This window comes from Heptranchias perlo, chromosome 20 (genome assembly GCF_035084215.1).
Source record: "Heptranchias perlo isolate sHepPer1 chromosome 20, sHepPer1.hap1, whole genome shotgun sequence".
In the NCBI taxonomy this organism is placed as follows: Eukaryota; Metazoa; Chordata; class Chondrichthyes; order Hexanchiformes; family Hexanchidae; genus Heptranchias; species Heptranchias perlo.
Genome location: NC_090344.1, coordinates 36,550,792 through 36,572,325, shown reverse-complemented (window position 1 = coordinate 36,572,325; position 21,534 = coordinate 36,550,792). Strand labels below are relative to the sequence as shown.

The 21,534-nt window shown below is 42.8% G+C and overlaps 1 protein-coding gene across 1 annotated transcript in view; it reads left to right on the top strand.

Moving 5' to 3' along the window:
* The window catches only part of LOC137336026 (aspartate aminotransferase, cytoplasmic-like), a 33,773-nt gene extending 12,657 nt beyond the window's left edge, over window positions 1-21,116 (top strand). The window contains exons 6-9 of the mRNA XM_068001529.1: window positions 1,250-1,400; window positions 4,621-4,786; window positions 5,838-5,980; window positions 20,750-21,116. Coding sequence (XP_067857630.1) covers window positions 1,250-1,400; window positions 4,621-4,786; window positions 5,838-5,980; window positions 20,750-20,919 — 630 coding nt within the window. The 3' untranslated portion in view covers window positions 20,920-21,116. The remainder of the gene's footprint in view (window positions 1-1,249; window positions 1,401-4,620; window positions 4,787-5,837; window positions 5,981-20,749) is intronic.
* Window positions 21,117-21,534: the final 418 nt, after the last annotated feature.

Genomic DNA, 21,534 nt, shown 5'->3' with positions numbered 1-21,534 from the left:
GCCTTCGATTTGAATGATGAAACCCCTCAAAGCAGGCCGTGGTTTGTAACCACTTCGAAGCAATGCCACTCGGCAGAACAACAGAACCCAGTGGAAGCTGCGGTCAGCCCACAACCTGGCACTCCCTCCAGTTGTTGGGGCTCCAATGCACTGCAGTTTACAAAAAATAGAGAATTGCCTTCACACAACAAGGAGGCCAATTATATCAGCAGGCGGAGTTTAACAATGTGAGGAAGCAGAATTCACATCAGTCAGGTCTCAATCATTAACCCCAAGGCGGAGTCGCTTCAATCATGGAGTTCATTCAAAACAGTTCAGGGTCAGTAACTCTTGAGCTAATTCTTCACTCCCAGTGTAGACATACTTACCGGCCGACAGGCACCAGCCAATGTTAAGATTAGTCCGAATTCTTTGTACTTGGCTCCACATTCACCCTTTTGATGACAATCGCAAGGGTTTAAAATTACTACAATATCCGCTCTCCGTTCAAAGGCGCTTTCCATTCAAGTCCTTTGGGAATTTGCCACTGATTACTTGAAGGCCACCCTGCCCCCTGCTACCCCGTGTCGTGCCAGGGCGAGGGGGGCGACTTTTGGGCTACTAACCTTGGTTCATGTGAGCGGGGAGCTGACTGAGGTGCCTGCCTGGGGAGGATGTGCGAAACGCTGGGGTCGACAGGGACCCGAGGACCTCTTACGTGGAATTACAGCACGGAGACAGGCCGTTGGGCCCGACCGGTCTGTGGCGGTGTTTAAGCTCCACACGAGCCTCCTCTCACCTTATTTCGTCTAAACCCTATCAGCATGACCTTCTTAGGCCAGCAGGTTTCCTGCTTTGGGTCGCCAACCCTCCAGGATTGCCCTGGAGTCTCCAGGAATTAATAATTAATCTCCAGGACACTGCTGCGAGCAAAACCAGGGAGAAAAATCATCGGGGCATTAAAAACAAATTGTGTGTGTTTTATTAATTTTCTTTGTACACTTCTATTGATTAGTTCTAAAAATATCGGAGGTGGGGGAGGTCATGTGATGAAATCTCCAGGAATACATCCAACCAGAGTTGGCAACTCCTATTCCTGTTAAGAGACACAAATCTTGCATCATCCATCATCCTTCTGCTGCCACTGAAAAGTTTGATTTCGTCTGGTATTTTGTCCCTTTGTTGCCTCAAGGGACGTCGCTATTTAATCGGATCGAATTTTGCCCCAGGCATAAAACGTCGGATTAATTTTCTCCCCTTTTATTTCCAGAGAAAGCAGCTGTTTCCTTTCTTCTATGTAACCGCTCAGGGTCTTGCCTCAGGAGACTTGAACAAGGACGCCTGGCCGGTTCGCCACTTTGTCACTGAGCGCTTTGAGCTGTTTTGTGCTCAGTCGTTTTCCAGGAACTTTGGCTTGTACAGTACGTTCCCCTCAGTCCCTTAGTATTTAATCTCAAGAGCTAAGATTAACAGCGCCAGTCTGTTCTGATAGGATTTGCTTGCAGATTGAAATGAGTGTCACCCATCGTGATACATGGAGTGAAGGGTCACCTCCAGCATCAGGTCCAGGGTGTGGTTGGCCTGCTAGGATTGCATTTCTGTTGCTTTCCTTACAGGCACACGAGGTATCGGTATCGACGTATTGTTATCGGTAGATGATAGAGGCGGAGATAAAGGCTAAGTAAGAGGTGGAGGTTTTGGAGGTGGAGGCTTTGGAGGCGGAGGTGGAGGCTTTGGCGGCGGAGGTGGAGGCTTTGGAGGCGGAGGTGGAGGCTTTGGAGGCGGAGGTGGAGGCTTTGGAGGCGGAGGTGGAGGCTTTGGAGGCGGAGGTGGAGGCTTTGGAGGCGGAGGTGGAGGCTTTGGAGGCGGAGGTGGAGGCTTTGGAGGCGGAGGTGGAGGCTTTGGCGGCGGAGGTGGAGGCTTTGGCGGCGGAGGTGGAGTTAGAGGTAGAGAGAGATGGAGAGGTACAGAGGAGAGAGCAAGAGAGAGAATGTACAAGAAGATAACAAATGCAAAAACACAGTCCATCAGATTTATATTGGGAAACCATTGACACTTGACTGCCTGGATGGTAATCTGGTAGTTGGATTACCCACCTTTTATAGAACCTGCTTGGTTTTGGTGCCAAGAATTTGAATGGAATGAAAATCAACAACAAGTTCCATTTATACAGCGTCTTTAACATAGTAAAAACGTCCCAAGGCGCTTCACAGAATATAATCAGACAAAAAATAGACACAGAGCTAAAGAAGGAGGTATTAGGACAGGTGACCAAAAGGTTGGTCAAAGAGGTAGGTTTTAAGGAGCGCCTTAAAGGAGGAGAGAGAGGTGGAGAGGTTCAGGGAGGGAATTCCAAAGATTCGGGCCAAGGCAGCTGAAGGCACGGCCGCCAATGGTGGAGCGATGGAAATCGGGGATGTGCGAGGTGAAGGAATATCATGATGTCACGAGTAGGTTGGCTGCACCAAAAATGTAGAACATTCCACATTGGAACAAAAAATAGAAATGAGCAGCCCATTGTCCCGGCCACATCTCCATGGGGTTGGTGAACGAACTCAACTGGACTGATCTCCTTTTAAGGAAAGTAAACAGAGAATGGAAATCTCGCAGAGGAAGTGGTGAAATAATGATCGAGGCCATTAAATTAGAAACAGTCTATCAATTGCTTTAGATCAGTGGTGACGAATTTGGACAGGGTGTGAGGTAAGAGAATGCCACCGATACAAGCACGTACAATATTAGTCCTATACATGTCAGCATGGCTCAGAATTCCAGAGCTTAGGGCCTAGACGGCTGAAGGCCAATGGTGGAGCAAAGGAAGTGGGGGATGCAGCAAAGGCCAGAATTGGAGGAACACAGAGTTCCTGGAGGAGGTTACAGAGCTAGGGAGAGGTCGAGGCCATGGAGGGATTTGAAGACAAGGATAAGAATTTTAAAATTGAGGTTTTGCCAGAACCAGAAACCAATGTCGTTCAGTGAGCACAGGGGGTGATGGGTGAACGGGACTCGGTGCGAGTTCGGATACGGGCAGTCGAGTTTTGGATGAGCTCAAGTTTATGGAGGGTGGAAGTTGCAAGGACGGCCAGGAGAGCATTGCGATCAGTTGGGTGAAATGGGCAAGCCATCGTCTCCGTCAGATTCCTGTCCACACAGTGAAAACAATGATCTGCCCCCTTTGTTGTTTTGTGAAGGCCAAACAGCGGGCGATATTGAGGACAGTAAGAGAGCAATAGTACAGAGTATCCGTTGGTACACGCGGTGCTGAGTAGCCTGTAGAACTTTTATTATGATATCATAGTATGGTACAGCACAGAAGGAGGCCATTCGGCCCATCATGCTTTTGCCGGCTCTTTGAAAGAGCTATCCGATAAGTCCCACTCCCCTGCTCTTTCCCCATAGCCCTGTAAATTGTTTCCCTTCAAGTTATTTATCCAATTCCTTTTGAAAGTTAGTACTGAATCTGCTTCCACCGCCCTTTCAGGCAGCGCATTCCAGATCACAACAACTCGCTGCGTAAAAAAATGTTTCCTCATCTTGCATCTGGTTCTTTTGCCAATCACCTTACATCTGTGTCCTCTGCTTAGCGACTCTTCTGCCTCTGGAAGCAGTTTCTCCTCATTTACTCTATCAAAACCGGTCATGATTGTGAACACCTCTATCAAATCTCTCCTTAACCTTCTCTGCTCTAAGAAGAACAACCCCATCTTCTCCAGTCCCTCATCCCTGGTACCATTCTAGTAAATCTCTTCTGCACTCTCGAAGGCCTTGACATCCTTCCTAAAGTGTGGTGCTCAGAATTGAACACAATACTCCATCTGAGGTTTAACCAGTGTTTTATAAAGGTTTAGCATAACTTCCTTGTTTTTGTACTCTATGCCACTATGAATAAAGCCCAGGATCCCATATGCTTTTTTAACAGTCTTCTCAACTTGTCCTGCCAACTTCAAATATTTATGTACAGACACCCCTCGGTCTTTCTGTTCTTGCACTCCCTTTAAAATTGTACCATTTAGTTTAAATTGCCTCTCCTCATTCCTCCTACCAAAATGTATCACTTCACACTTCTCTGCATTAAATTTCACCTGCCATGTGTCTGCCCATTTCACCAGTCTGAAGTCGGCGACTAAGTTCAACACTGTTGACGACATTTCCGAGTTTTGTGTCATCTACAAACTTTGAAATTATACCCTGTATACCCAAGTCCAGGTCATTAATATATATCAAAAAGAACAGTGGTCCTAGTACCGACCCCTGGGGAACACCACTGTATACTTCCCTCCAGTCTGAAAAACAACCGTTCACCACTACTCTCTGCTTTCTGGCCTTTTAGCCAATTTTATATCCATGCTGCCACTGCCCCTTTAATCCCATGTACTTTAATTTTTCAAATAAACGTGTGCTACTTTACCAAACGCCTTTTGAAAGTCCATATACACAACATCAACAGCACTACCCTCATCAACCCTCTCCGTTACTTCATCAAAGAACTCAATCGAGTTAGTCAAACACGATTTTCCTTTAACAAATCCGTGCTGACTTTCATTCATCCGCCCATACTTTAGGAAGGAGAAGCAGTAGGAACATGTGATCCTTTAGGAAATGTGCCCAGCCCATTCATCTGGTCATTTTCCCTTTTCCTAGATGACAGTATTGGAAGCCTCACAATCGTAACCAGGAATAATCACACTCTCATCAGAGTCCGATCTCAGATGGCGATAGCTGCACGATACACATGGTCGAATCCTCCGCGATATGGCGCCCGTATTGTAGCAACAGTGCTTAATAACCCAGCCTTCTTCGCTGAGTGGTAAGCGTCAATATTGTTTACGAGAGATGAAAAATGCAAGTGTGTTGTGATAAAGATTCAGGTGATATTTTTAGCCTGATGTCTGATAATTGAGAAGTGAAAAGATTCGGTATAATGTCGTCTCGACACCTACTACTACCTTGACCTCGACTTCTCCCATTGCTCCTTAAGATGTTGCCTTCCCCGACTGGACAGAAGTCGCAGTCAGTGGGCTAGCAGTGGTCCCAGTACCGACCCCTGTACAGAGCTCCAGTCTGAAAAGCAACTGTTTACCACTACTCTCTGATTTCTGTCCCTCAGCTAATTTCATATCCGTGCTGTCGCTGTCCCTTTAATCCTCTAGGCTCTAATTTTGCTAACAAGTCCATTACGTGGTACTTTGTCAAATGCCTTTTGAAAGTCCATATCCACAACATCATCCGCAGTACCCTCATCAACCCTCTCCGTTACGTCATCAAAGAACTCAAACAAGTTTTTTTAACAAATTATGCTGACTTTCATTTATTACTTATCCAACTTTCTCTCGAATCTGTCTCCCTTGGCAATCTATTCCATTTCAATCCAATCCAATCCATTCTATTCCATTCCATTGCAATCCGTTACATTCCATTCCAATCCTATCTATTCCATGGCAATCCGTTACAATCCATTCCATTGCAATCCATTCCATTCTAATGCATTCCATTGCAATCCAATACATTCCATTCCAATCTAATCTATTCCATGGCAATCCGTTACAATACAATCCATTCCATTCCAATACATTGCAATCCATGACAATCCATTGCATTCCAATCTTGTTACAGTCCTTGCATTCCAATCCTTTCAGTTCTGTTACTATCCATCCCATTCCATTGCAATCCATTACAACCCACTCAATTCCATTGCTGTTCCAATCCAATCTGTTTCATGCACCACCCACTATGTAAAGCAGTTGACTCCATGTGCTCAGGAAGCCTGGGTATAAACAGGAAGTGGCCAGTTCATTCCAGTGGTTGCTTCATAGGACAGAACATTTTCTCAGGGATATTTCCTCGCTCTTGGCTCGTAGGCAAGAAAATCTGAAAGCAATGGCCGAGCGCCTTATGCTCACCAAGGAGAAGCTGAAGGAAGAGCTGCGAACACTGGGAACACCAGGACATTGGGAGCACATCACCAAGCAGATCGGAACGTACATTTTTCCAGGATTCACTGGTAAGGGAGCAAACCCATTTCACTGTGCATTTGCTGGATCTGGGACAAGTGCAAGAAGGACAGGTGTCTCAGGAAAGGTGGTCATTACAACCAAAGAACCCAATCACGTTTCCCATAGCTCATCTCAAGCTCCAACAATCTGCATTCAGCAGTTTAACTTGACAAGAGCAATTCCACAATCTAGGGGTACATGCCGGAAAACTGCCAGCATGGACTTTCCGCGAGCTGTACTCCCTCCAGGCCATTCCCCGCTGGGAGAGCCAGATCGGAATCATCCCTTTTAAACCTCAGCACACAACAGACCTCCAACATCGGTTGGGAGAGTGACGAGCTGGCAGAGATGAAGTCTGAAGCTTCACCGAAGTTTCATGTAAACATTGTGGATTGAGAAAGGAAGTTGGAATGAGGCAGGATCAGACCTTTCCATTGCTGGGATTAAAAGCTCAAGGGCTTTGTTCAAGCACTGGAAATTCTTCTGCTGCCCATGCACTCAGTCTCATAGAGAAAGTACATCTTTGCCGCTTCTCCCTGTGATGCAGAAGGTGGATTTCGGCCCCAAAATATCTAACCAATCAACCCATAATTATCTCACCAATTCCCAATCCACCCATAAATATCTCACCAATTCCCCAATCCATCCATAAATATCTCACCAATTCCCCAATCCACCCATAAATATCTCACCAATTCCCCAATCCACCCATAAATATCTCACCAATTCCCCAATCCACCCATAAATATCTCACCAATTCCCCAATCCACCCATAAATATCTCACCAATTCCCCAATCAACCAATAAATATCTCACCAGTTCCCCAATCCGCCCATAAATATCTCACCAATTCCGCAATCCGTTCATAAATATCTCACCAATTCCCCAATCCACCCATACATATCTCACCAATTCCCCAATCCACCCATAAATATCTCACCAATTCCCCAATCCACCCATAAATATCTCACCAATTCCCCAATCCACCCATAAATATCTCACCAATTCCCCAATCCACCCATAAATATCTCACCAATTCCCCAATCCACACATAAATATCTCACCAATTCCCCAATCCACCCATAAATATCTCACCAATTCCCCAATCCACCCATAAATATCTCACCAATTCCCCAATCCACCCATAAATATCTCACCAATTCCCCAATCCACCCATAAATATCTCACCAATTCCCCAATCCACCCATAAATATCTCACCAATTACCCAATCCACCCATAAATATCTCACCAATTCCCCAATCCACCCATAAATATCTCACCAATTTCCCAATCCACCCATAAATATCTCACCAATTCCCCAATCCACACATTAATATCTCACCAATTCCCCAATCCACCCATTAATGTCACCAATTCCCAATCCACCCATAAATATCTCACCAATTCCCCAATCCACTCATAAATATCTCACCAATTCCCCAATCCACACATAAATATCTCACATATTCCTCAATCCACCCGTAAATATCTCACCAATTCCCCAATCCACCCATAAATATCTTACCAATTCCCCAATCCACCCATAAATATCTCACCAATTCCCCAATCCACCCATAAATATCTCACCAATTCCCCAATCCACCCATAAATATCTCACCAATTCCCCAATCCACCCATAAATATCTCACCAATTCCCCAATCCACCCATAAATATCTTACCAATTCCCCAATCCACCCATAAATATCTCACCAATTCCCCAATCCACCCATAAATATCTCACCAATTCCCCAATCCACCCATAAATATCTCACCAATTCCCCAATCCACCCATAAATATCTCACCAATTCTCCAATCCACCCATAAATATCTCACCAATTCCCCAATCCACCCATAAATATCTCACCAATTCCCCAATCAAACAATAAATATCTAATCAATTCCCCAATCAACCAATAAATATCGAACAAATTCCCCAATCAACCAATAAATATCTAATCCATCCATAAATATCTCACCAATTCCCCAATCCACCCAAAAATATCTCACCAATTCCCCAATCCACCCATAAATATCTCACCAATTCCCCAATCCACCCATAAATATCTCACCAATTCCCCAATCCACTCATAAATATCTCACCAATTCCCCAATCCACCCATAAATATCTCACCAATTCCACAATCCGCTCATAAATATCTCACCAATTCCCCAATCCACCCATAAATATCTCACCAATTCCCCAATCCACCTATAAATATCTCACCAATTGCCCAATCCACTCATAAATATCTCACCAATTCCCCAACCCACCCATAAATATCTCACCAATTCCCCAATGCACCCATAAATATCTCACCAATTCCCCAATCCACCCATAAATATCTCACCAATTCCCCAATCCACACATTAATATCACACCAATTCCCCAATCCACCCATTAATGTCACCAATTCCCAATCCACCCGTAAATATCTCACCAATTCCCCTATCCACTCGTAAATATCTCACCAATTCCCCAATCCACCCGTAAATATCTCACCAATTCCCCAATCCACCCATAAATATCTCACCAATTCCCCAATCCACCGATAAATATCTCACCAATTGCCCAATCCACTCATAAATATCTCACCAATTCCCCAACCCACCCATAAATATCTCACCAATTCCCCAATGCACCCATAAATATCTCACCAATTCCCCAATCCACCCATAAATATCTCACCAATTCCCCAATCCACACATTAATATCACACCAATTCCCCAATCCACCCATTAATGTCACCAATTCCCAATCCACCCGTAAATATCTCACCAATTCCCCTATCCACTCGTAAATATCTCACCAATTCCCCAATCCACCCGTAAATATCTCACCAATTCCCCAATCCACCCATAAATATCTCACCAATTCCCCAATCCACCCATAAATATCTCACCAATTCCCCAATCCACCCATAAATATCTCACCAATTCCCCAATCCACCCATAAATATCTCACCAATTCCCCAATCCACCCATAAATATCTCACCAATTCCCCAATCCACCCATAAATATCTCACCAATTCCCCAATCCACCCATAAATATCTCACCAATTCCCCAATCTACTCATAAATACCTCACCAATTCCCCAATCCACCCAGAAATATCACCAATTCCCCAATACACCCATAAATATCTCACCAATTCCCAAATCCACACATGAATATCTCACCAATTCCCCAATCCACCCATAAATATCTCACCAATTCCCCAATCCACTCGTAAATATCTCACCAATTCCACAATCCACCCGTAAATATCTCACCAATTCCCCAATCCACCCATAAATATCTCACCAATTCCCCAATCCACCCATAAATATCTCACCAATTCCCCAATCCACCCATAAATATCTCACCAATTCCCCAATCCACTCGTAAATATCTCACCAATTCCCCAATCCACCCATAAATATCTCAACAATTCCCCAATCCACCCATAAATATCTCACCAATTCCCCAATCCACTCGTAAATATCTCACCAATTCCCCAATCCACCCGTAAATATCTCACCAATTCCCCAATCCACCCGTAAATAGCTCACCAATTCCCCAATCCACCCGTAAATATCTCACCAATACCCCAATCCACCCGTAAATATCTCACCAATTCCCCAATCCACCCGTAAATATCTCACCAATTCCCCAATCCACCCATAAATATCTCACCAATTCCCCAATCCACCCATAAATATCTCACCAATTCCCCAATCCACCCATAAATATCTCACCAATTCCCCAATCCGCCCATAAATATCTCACAAATTCCCCAATCCGCCCATAAATATCTCACCAATTCCCCAATCCACCCATAAATATCTCACCAATTCCCCAATCCACACATAAATATCTCACCAATTCCCCAATCCGCCCATAAATATCTCACCAATTCCCCAATCCACCCATAAATATCTCACCAATTCCCCAATCCACACAGAAATATCTCACCAATTCCCCAATCCGCCCATAAATATCTCACCAATTCCCCAATCCACCCATAAATATCTCACCAATTCCCCAATCCACCCATAAATATCTCACCAATTCCCCAATCCACCCATAAATATCTCACCAATTCCCCAATCCACCCATAAATATCTCACCAATTCCCCAATCCACCCATAAATATCTCACCAATTCCCCAATCCACCCATAAATATCTCACCAATTCCCCAATCCACCCATAAATATCTCACCAATTCTCCAATCCACCCATAAATATCTCACCAATTCCCCAATCCACCCATAAATATCTCACCAATTCCCCAATCAAACCATAAATATCTAATCAATTCCCCAATCAACCAATAAATATCGAGCAAATTCCCCAATCAACCAATAAATATCTAATCCATCCATAAATATCTCACCAATTCCCCAATCCACCCAAAAATATCTCACCAATTCCCCAGTCCACCCATAAATATCTCACCAATTCCCCAATCCACCCATAAATATCTCACCAATTCCCCAATCCACCCATAAATATCTCACCAATTCCCCAATCCACCCATAAATATCTCACCAATTCCCCAATCCACCCATAAATATCTCACCAATTCCACAATCCGCTCATAAATATCTCACCAATTCCCCAATCCACCCATAAATATCTCACCAATTCCCCAATCCACACATTAATATCTCACCAATTCCACAATCCGCTCATAAATATCTCACCAATTCCCCAATCCACCCATAAATATCTCACCAATTCCCCAATCCACCTATAAATATCTCACCAATTCCCCAATTCACTCATAAATATCTCACCAATTCCCCAATCCACCCATAAATATCTCACCAATTCCCCAAAGCACCCATAAATATCTCACCAATTCCCCAATCCACCCCTAAATACCTCACCAATTCCCCAATCCACACATTAATATCACACCAATTCCCAAATCCACCCATTAATGTCACCAATTCCCAATCCACCCGTATATATCTCACCAATTCCCCAATCCACTCGTAAATATCTCACCAATTCCCCAATCCACCCGTAAATATCTCACCAATTCCCCAATCCACCCTTAAATATCTCACCAATTCCCCAATCCACCCATAAATATCTCACCAATTCCCCAATCCACCCATAAATATCTCACCAATTCCCCAATCCACCCATAAATATCTCACCAATTCCCCAATCCACTCATAAATACCTCACCAATTCCCCAATCCACCCAGAACAATCTCACCAATTCCCCAATCCACCCATAAATATCTCACCAATTCCCAATCCACACATGAATATCTCACCAATTCCCCAATCCACCCATAAATATCTCACCAATTCCCCAATCCACTCGTAAATATCTCACCAATTCCCCAATCCACACATAAATATCTCACCAATTCCCCAATCCACCCATAAATATCTCACCAATTCCCCAATCCACTCGTAAATATCTCACCAATTCCCCAATCCACCCGTAAATATCTCACCAATTCCCCAATCCACTCGTAAATATCTCACCAATTCCCCAATCCACCCGTAAATATCTCACCAATTCCCCAATCCACCCGTAAATATCTCACCAATTCCCCAATCCACCCGTAAATATCTCACCAATTCCCCAATCCACCCGTAAATATCTCACCAATTCCCCAATCCACCCGTAAATATCTCACCAATTCCCCAATCCACCCATAAATATCTCACCAATTCCCCAATCCACCCATAAATATCTCACCAATTCCCCAATCCACCCACAAATATCTCACCAATTCCCCAATCAACCAATAAATATCTCACCAATTCCCCAATCCGCCCATAAATATCTCACCAATTCCCCAATCCGCCCATAAATATCTCACCAATTCCCCAATCCACCCATAAATATCTCACCAATTCCCCAATCCACCCATAAATATCTCACCAATTCCCCAATCCACACATAAATATCTCACCAATTCCCCAATCCGCCCATAAATATCTCACCAATTCCCCAATCCACCCATAAATATCTCACCAATTCCCCAATCCACACATAAATATCTCACCAATTCCCCAATCCGCCCATAAATATCTCACCAATTCCCCAATCCACCCATAAATATCTCACCAATTCCCCAATCCTCCCATAAATATCTCACCAATTCCCCAATCCACCCATAAATATCTCACCAATTCCCCAATCCACCCATAAATATCTCACCAATTCCCGAATCCACCCATAAATATCTCACCAATTCCCCAATCCACACATTAATATCTCACCAATTCCCCAATCCACCCATTAATGTCACCAATTCCCCAATCCACCCATAAATATCTCACCAATGCCCCAATCCACCCATAAATATCTCACCAATTCCCCAATCCACCCATAAATATCTCACCAATTCCCCAATCAACCCATAAATATCTCACCAATTCCCCAATCCGCCCATAAATATCGAACAAATTCCACAATCCGCTCATAAATATCTCACCAATTCCCCAATCCACCCATAAATATCTCACCCATTCCCCAATCCACCCATAAATATCTCACCAATTCCCCAAACCACCCATAAATATCTCACCAATTCCCCAATCCACCTATAAATATCTCACCAATTCCCCAATCCACCCATAAATATCGAACAAATTCCACAATCCGCTCATAAATATCTCACCAATTCCCCAATCCACCCATAAATATCTCACCCATTCCCCAATCCACCCATAAATATCTCACCAATTCCCCAAACCACCCATAAATATCTCACCAATTCCCCAATCCACCGATAAATATCTCACCAATTCCCCAATCCACCTATAAATATCTCACCAATTCCCCAATCCACCCATAAATATCTCACCAATTCCCCAATCCACCCATAAATATTTCACCAATTCCCCAATCCACCCAGAAATATCTCACCAATTCCCCAATCCACCCATAAATATCTCACCAATTCCCCAATCCACCCAGAAATATCTCACCAATTCCCCAATCCACCCATAAATATCTCACCAATTCCCCAATCCACCCATAAATATCGAACAAATTCCACAATCCGCTCATAAATATCTCACCAATTCCCCAATCCACCCATAAATATCTCACCCATTCCCCAATCCACCCATAAATATCTCAACAATTCCCCAAACCACCCATAAATATCTCACCAATTCCCCAATCCACCTATAAATATCTCACCAATTCCCCAATCCACCCATAAATATCGAACAAATTCCACAATCCGCTCATAAATATCTAATCCATCCATAAATATCTCACCAATTCCCCAATCCACCCATAAATATCTCACCAATTCCCCAATCCACCCAAAAATATCTCACCAATTCCCCAATCCACCCATAAATATCTCACCAATTCCCCAATCCACCCATAAATATCTCACCAATTCCCCAATCCACCCATAAATATCTCACCAATTCCCCAATCCACCCATAAATATTTCACCAATTCCCCAATCCACCTATAAATATCTCACCAATTCCCCAATCCACCCATAAATATCTCACCAATTCCCCAATCCACCCATAAATATCTCACCAATTACCCAATCCACACATTAATATCACACCAATTCCCCAATCCACCCATTAATGTCACCAATTCCCAATCCACCCGTAAATATCTCACCAATTCCCCTATCCACTCGTAAATATCTCACCAATTCCCCAATCCACCCATAAATATCTCACCAATTCCCCAATCCACCCATAAATATCTCACAAATTCCCCAATCCACCCATAAATATCTCACCAATTCCCCAATCCACCTGTAAATATCTCACCAATTCCCCAATCCACACATTAATATCTCACCAATTCCCCAATCCACCCATTAATGTCACCAATTTCCCAATCCACCCATAAATATCTCACCAATTCCCCAATCCACCCATAAATATCTCACCAATTCCCCAATCCACCCATAAATATCTCATCAATTCCCCAATCCACCCATAAATATCTCACCAATTCCCCAATCCACCCATAAATATCTCACCAATTCCCCAATCCACCCATAAATATCTCACCAATTCCCCAATCCACCCATAAATATCTCACCAATTCCCCAATCCACCCATAAATATCTCACCAATTCCCCAATCCGCTCATAAATATCTCACCAATTCCCCAATCCACCCATAAATATCTCACCAATTCCCCAATCCACTCATAAATATCTCACAAATTCCCCAATCCACCTATAAATATCTCACCAATTCCCCAATCCACCTATAAATATCTCACCAATTCCCCAATCCACCTATAAATATCTCACCAATTCCCCAATCCACCCATAAATATCTCACCAATTCCCCAATCCACACATAAATATCTCACCAATTCCCCAATCCGCCCATAAATATCTCACCAATTCCCCAATCCACCCATAAATATCTCACCAATTCCCCAATCCACACATAAATATCTCACCAATTCCCCAATCCGCCCATAAATATCTCACCAATTCCCCAATCCACCCATAAATATCTCACCAATTCCCCAATCCTCCCATAAATATCTCACCAATTCCCCAATCCACCCATAAATATCTCACCAATTCCCCAATCCACCCATAAATATCTCACCAATTCCCGAATCCACCCATAAATATCTCACCAATTCCCCAATCCACACATTAATATCTCACCAATTCCCCAATCCACCCATTAATGTCACCAATTCCCCAATCCACCCATAAATATCTCACCAATGCCCCAATCCACCCATAAATATCTCACCAATTCCCCAATCCACCCATAAATATCTCACCAATTCCCCAATCAACCCATAAATATCTCACCAATTCCCCAATCCGCCCATAAATATCGAACAAATTCCACAATCCGCTCATAAATATCTCACCAATTCCCCAATCCACCCATAAATATCTCACCCATTCCCCAATCCACCCATAAATATCTCACCAATTCCCCAAACCACCCATAAATATCTCACCAATTCCCCAATCCACCTATAAATATCTCACCAATTCCCCAATCCACCCATAAATATCGAACAAATTCCACAATCCGCTCATAAATATCTCACCAATTCCCCAATCCACCCATAAATATCTCACCCATTCCCCAATCCACCCATAAATATCTCACCAATTCCCCAAACCACCCATAAATATCTCACCAATTCCCCAATCCACCGATAAATATCTCACCAATTCCCCAATCCACCTATAAATATCTCACCAATTCCCCAATCCACCCATAAATATCTCACCAATTCCCCAATCCACCCATAAATATTTCACCAATTCCCCAATCCACCCAGAAATATCTCACCAATTCCCCAATCCACCCATAAATATCTCACCAATTCCCCAATCCACCCAGAAATATCTCACCAATTCCCCAATCCACCCATAAATATCTCACCAATTCCCCAATCCACCCATAAATATCGAACAAATTCCACAATCCGCTCATAAATATCTCACCAATTCCCCAATCCACCCATAAATATCTCACCCATTCCCCAATCCACCCATAAATATCTCAACAATTCCCCAAACCACCAATAAATATCTCACCAATTCCCCAATCCACCTATAAATATCTCACCAATTCCCCAATCCACCCATAAATATCGAACAAATTCCACAATCCGCTCATAAATATCTAATCCATCCATAAATATCTCACCAATTCCCCAATCCACCCATAAATATCTCACCAATTCCCCAATCCACCCAAAAATATCTCACCAATTCCCCAATCCACCCATAAATATCTCACCAATTCCCCAATCCACCCATAAATATCTCACCAATTCCCCAATCCACCCATAAATATCTCACCAATTCCCCAATCCACCCATAAATATTTCACCAATTCCCCAATCCACCTATAAATATCTCACCAATTCCCCAATCCACCCATAAATATCTCACCAATTCCCCAATCCACCCATAAATATCTCACCAATTACCCAATCCACACATTAATATCACACCAATTCCCCAATCCACCCATTAATGTCACCAATTCCCAATCCACCCGTAAATATCTCACCAATTCCCCTATCCACTCGTAAATATCTCACCAATTCCCCAATCCACCCATAAATATCTCACCAATTCCCCAATCCACCCATAAATATCTCACAAATTCCCCAATCCACCCATAAATATCTCACCAATTCCCCAATCCACCTGTAAATATCTCACCAATTCCCCAATCCACACATTAATATCTCACCAATTCCCCAATCCACCCATTAATGTCACCAATTTCCCAATCCACCCATAAATATCTCACCAATTCCCCAATCCACCCATAAATATCTCACCAATTCCCCAATCCACCCATAAATATCTCATCAATTCCCCAATCCACCCATAAATATCTCACCAATTCCCCAATCCACCCATAAATATCTCACCAATTCCCCAATCCACCCATAAATATCTCACCAATTCCCCAATCCACCCATAAATATCTCACCAATTCCCCAATCCACCCATAAATATCTCACCAATTCCCCAATCCGCTCATAAATATCTCACCAATTCCCCAATCCACCCATAAATATCTCACCAATTCCCCAATCCACTCATAAATATCTCACAAATTCCCCAATCCACCTATAAATATCTCACCAATTCCCCAATCCACCTATAAATATCTCACCAATTCCCCAATCCACCTATAAATATCTCACCAATTCCCCAATCAACCAATAAAAATCTCACCAATTCCCCAATCCACCCATAAATATCTCACCAATTCCCCAATCCACCCATAAATATGTCACCAATTCCCCAATCCACCCATAAATATCTCACCAATTCCCCAATCCTCCCATAAATATCTCACCAATTCCCCAATCCACCCATAAATATCTCACCAATTCCCCAATCCACACATTAATATCTCACCAATTCCCCAATCCACTCGTAAATATCTCACCAATTCCCCAATCCACCCATAAATATCTCACCAATTCCCCAATCCACCCATAAATATCTCACCAATTCCCCAATCCACCCATAAATATCTCACCAATTCCCCAATCCACCCATAAATATCTCACCAATTCCCCAATCCACCCATAAATATCTCACCAATTCCCCAATCCACCCATAAATATCTCACCAATTCCCCAATCCACACATTAATATCACACCAATTCTCCAATCCACCCATTAATGTCACCAATTCCCAATCCACCCGTAAATATCTCACCAATTCCCCTATCCACTCGTAAATATCTCACCAATTCCCCAATCCACCCATAAATATCTCACCAATTCCCCAATCCACCCATAAATATCTCACCAATTCCCCAATCCACCCATAAATATCTCACCAATTCCCCAATCCACCCGTAAATATCTCACCAATTCCCCAATCCACACATTAATATCTCACCAATTCCCCAATCCACCCATTAATGTCACCAATTTCCCAATCCACCCATAAATATCTCACCAATTCCCCAATCCACCCATAAATATCTCACCAATTCCCCAATCCACCCATAAATATCTCACCAATTCCCCAATCCACCCATAAATATCTCACCAATTCCCCAATCCACCCATAAATATCTCACCAATTTCCCAATCCACCCATAAATATCTCACCAATTCCCCAATCCACCCATAAATATCTCACCAATTCCCCAATCCACCCATAGATATCTCACCAATTCCCCAATCCACCCATAAATATCTCACCAATTCCCCAATCCACCCATAAATATCTCACCAATTCCCCAATCCACCCATAAATATCTCACCAATTCCCCAATCCGCTCATAAATATCTCACCAATTCCCCAATCCACCCATAAATATCTCACCAATTCCCCAATCCGCTCATAAATATCTCACCAATTCCCCAATCCACCTATAAATATCTCACCAATTCCCCAATCCACCTATAAATATCTCACCAATTCCCCAATCAACCAATAAATATCTCACCAATTCCCCAATCCACCCATAAATATCTCACCAATTCCCCAATCCACCCATAAATATCTCACCAATTCCCCAATCCACCCATAAATATCTCACCAATTCCCCAATCCACCCATAAATATCTCACCAATTCCCCAATCCACCCATAAATATCTCACCAATTCCCCAATCCACACATTAATATCTCACCAATTCCCCAATCCACTCGTAAATATCTCACCAATTCACCAATCCACCCATAAATATCTCACCAATTCCCCAATCCACCCATAAATATCTCACCAATTCCCCAATCCACCCATAAATATCTCACCAATTCCCCAATCCACCCATAAATATCTCACCAATTCCCCAATCCACCCATAAGTATCTCACCAATTCCCCCATCCACCCATAAATATCTCACCAATTCCCCAATCCACACATAAATATCTCACCAATTCCCCAATCCACCCATAAATATCTCACCAATTCCCCAATCCACACATAAATATCTCACCAATTCCCCAATCCACCCAAAAATATCTCACCAATTCCCCAATCCACCCATAAATATCTCACCAATTTCCCAATCCACCCATAAATATCTCACCAATTCCCCAATCCACCCATAAATATCTCACCAATTCCCCAATCCACCCATAGATATCTCACCAATTCCCCAATCCACCCATAAATATCTCACCAATTCCCCAATCCACCCATAAATATCTCACCAATTCCCCAATCCACCCATAAATATCTCACCAATTCCCCAATCCACCCATAAATATCTCACCAATTCCCCAATCCACCCATAAGTATCTCACCAATTCCCCCATCCACCCATAAATATCTCACCAATTCCCCAATCCACACATAAATATCTCACCAATTCCCCAATCCACCCATAAATATCTCACCAATTCCCCAATCCACACATAAATATCTCACCAATTCCCCAATCCACCCATAAATATCTCACCAATTCCCCAATCCACACATTAATATCTCACCAATTCCCCAATCCACCCATTAATGTCACCAATTCCCAATCCACCCGTAAATATCTCACCAATTCCCCAATCAACCCATAAATATCTCACCAATTCCCCAATCCACCCATAAATATCTCACCAATTCTCCAATCCACCCATAAATATCTCACCAATTCCCCAATCCACCCATAAATATCTCACCAATTCCCCAATCCACCCATAAATATCTCACCAATTCCCCAATCCACCCATAAATATCTCAACAATTCCCCAATCCACCCATAAATATCTCACCAATTCCCCAATCCACCCATAAATATCTCACCAATTCCCCAATCCACCCATAAATATCTCACCAATTCCCCAATCCACCCATAAATATCTCACCAATTCCCCAATCCACCCATAAATATCTCACCAATTCCCCAATCCACCCATAAATATCTCACCAATTCCCCAATCCACCCATAAATATCTCAACAATTCCCCAATCCACCCATAAATATCTCACCAATTCCCCAATCCACCCATAAATATCTCACCAATTCCCCAATTCACCCATAAATATCTCACCAATTCCCCAATCCACCCATAAATATCTCACCAATTCCCCAATCCACCCATAAATATCTCACCAATTCCCCAATCCACCCATAAATCTCACCAATTCCCCAATCAAACCATAAATATCTAATCAATTCCCCAATCAACCAATAAATATCGAACAAATTCCCCAATCAACCAATAAATATCTAATCAATCCACAAATATCTCACCAATTCCCCAATCCGCTCATAAATATCTCACCAATTCCCCAATCCACCCATAAATATCTCACCAATTCCCCAATCCACTCATAAATATCTCACCAATTCCCCAATCCACCTCTAAATATCTCACCAATTCCCCAATCTACCTATAAATATCGCACCAATTCCCCAATCTACCTGTAAATATCTCACCAATTCCCCAATCCACCTATAAATATCTCACCAATTCCCCAATCCGCTCATAAATATCTCACCAATTCCCCAATCCACCCATAAATATCTCACCAATTCCCCAATCCACCCATAAATATCTCACCAATTCCCCAATCCACCCATAAATATCTCACCAATTCCCCAAACCACCCATAAATATCTCACCAATTCCCCAATCAACCAATAAATATCTAATCAATTCCCCAATCAACCAATAAATATCGAACAAATTCCCCAATCAACCAATAAATATCTTATCCATCCATAAATATCTAACCAATTCCCCAATCAACCTATAAATATCTAATCAATCCATAAATATCTCACCAATTCCCCAATCAACCTATAAATATCTCACCAATTCCCCGATCAACCCATTACTATCTAACCAATTCCCCAATCAATCCATAAATATCTCACCAATTCTCCTCCCAACTCTCAAATATCTAAGCAATCCACCACTGCAAGTGTCTGCTCAAGGGACTTGAGCAGAACATCTAGACTGACACTTCAGTGCAGTACTGAGGGAGTGCTGCCCTGTCAGAGATGCCTTCTTTCAGATGAGACGTTAAACCGAGGCCCCGTCTGCCCTCTCAGGTGGATGTAATTGATCTCATGGCACTATTTCGAAGAGCAAGAGAGTTATCCCTGGTGTCCTGGCCAATATTTATCCCTCAACCAACATCACAAAAAAAACAGATGATCTGGTCATTATCACATTGCTGTTTGTGGGACCTTGCTGTGTGCAAATTGGCTGCCGTGTTTCCTACATTACAACAGTGACTACGTTTCATTGGCTGTAAAGCACTCCGGGACGTCATGCAGTTGTGAAAAACGTGATCTAAACGTGAGCCTGTCTTTCTTACATTCAACTGAAACTATGTGACTTCAACAGATTCCCAGATTGACTACTTGATGAACAAGAGTCATATTTATCTCTCGGTCAACGGACAGATCAACGTCAGCAAGGTGAACAGCCAGAACCTGGCTTACGTGGCCCACTGTATCCACGAGGCGGTGGTGTCAAGTCCGGAAGACGATGAATCAGAACCAGATAAACAGTAAACCAAGTCTACTGGGGACTGACTGTTGGATGCATCAAACCAACAGTCGACATGCAAACTAAACTTCATTTATTCAAGGTGTTTTCTCCTTACTAAAGAACTTACTTTCCACATTAGCTGTGTGGAATACGATAAGAGGGCCTTTTTTAAAAAAATCATGTTGCCGTTTAATTTAATTGTTAGTTTGGACGTAAATAAAGCAATCAAAGTTCACGGTTCAGTATCTACTGTTGACGATAGGAAAAGGGCCATAAAAGGCAAATGGGAAACCAGACAATAATGGGTCAGATTTTGCTAGAGAGGGGCACCTCACAGCGCGCCCCCCCCTTTCGTCTGCACCCTTCAGCTCGAAATTATTTTGCTGAGTGCGTGAGCTGGTAACAGCGAGACGAGGGCATCTGGGACCTCAGTGAATGACGGGACCAACAGACCAACACCGATAAAGAAACAGAGGGAACGACGGAGAAGGACATTGAATTAGAGTCAAATGGGCAACAGAAAGAAAAATAGAGGGGAAGAAAGATTGGATTAAAAGAGAGAGAGAGAAAAAAAAGGAGACAGAAAGGAAAAGTAAGAAAAAAAATGTTAAAATGTACAATTGGACATTTTTACGATC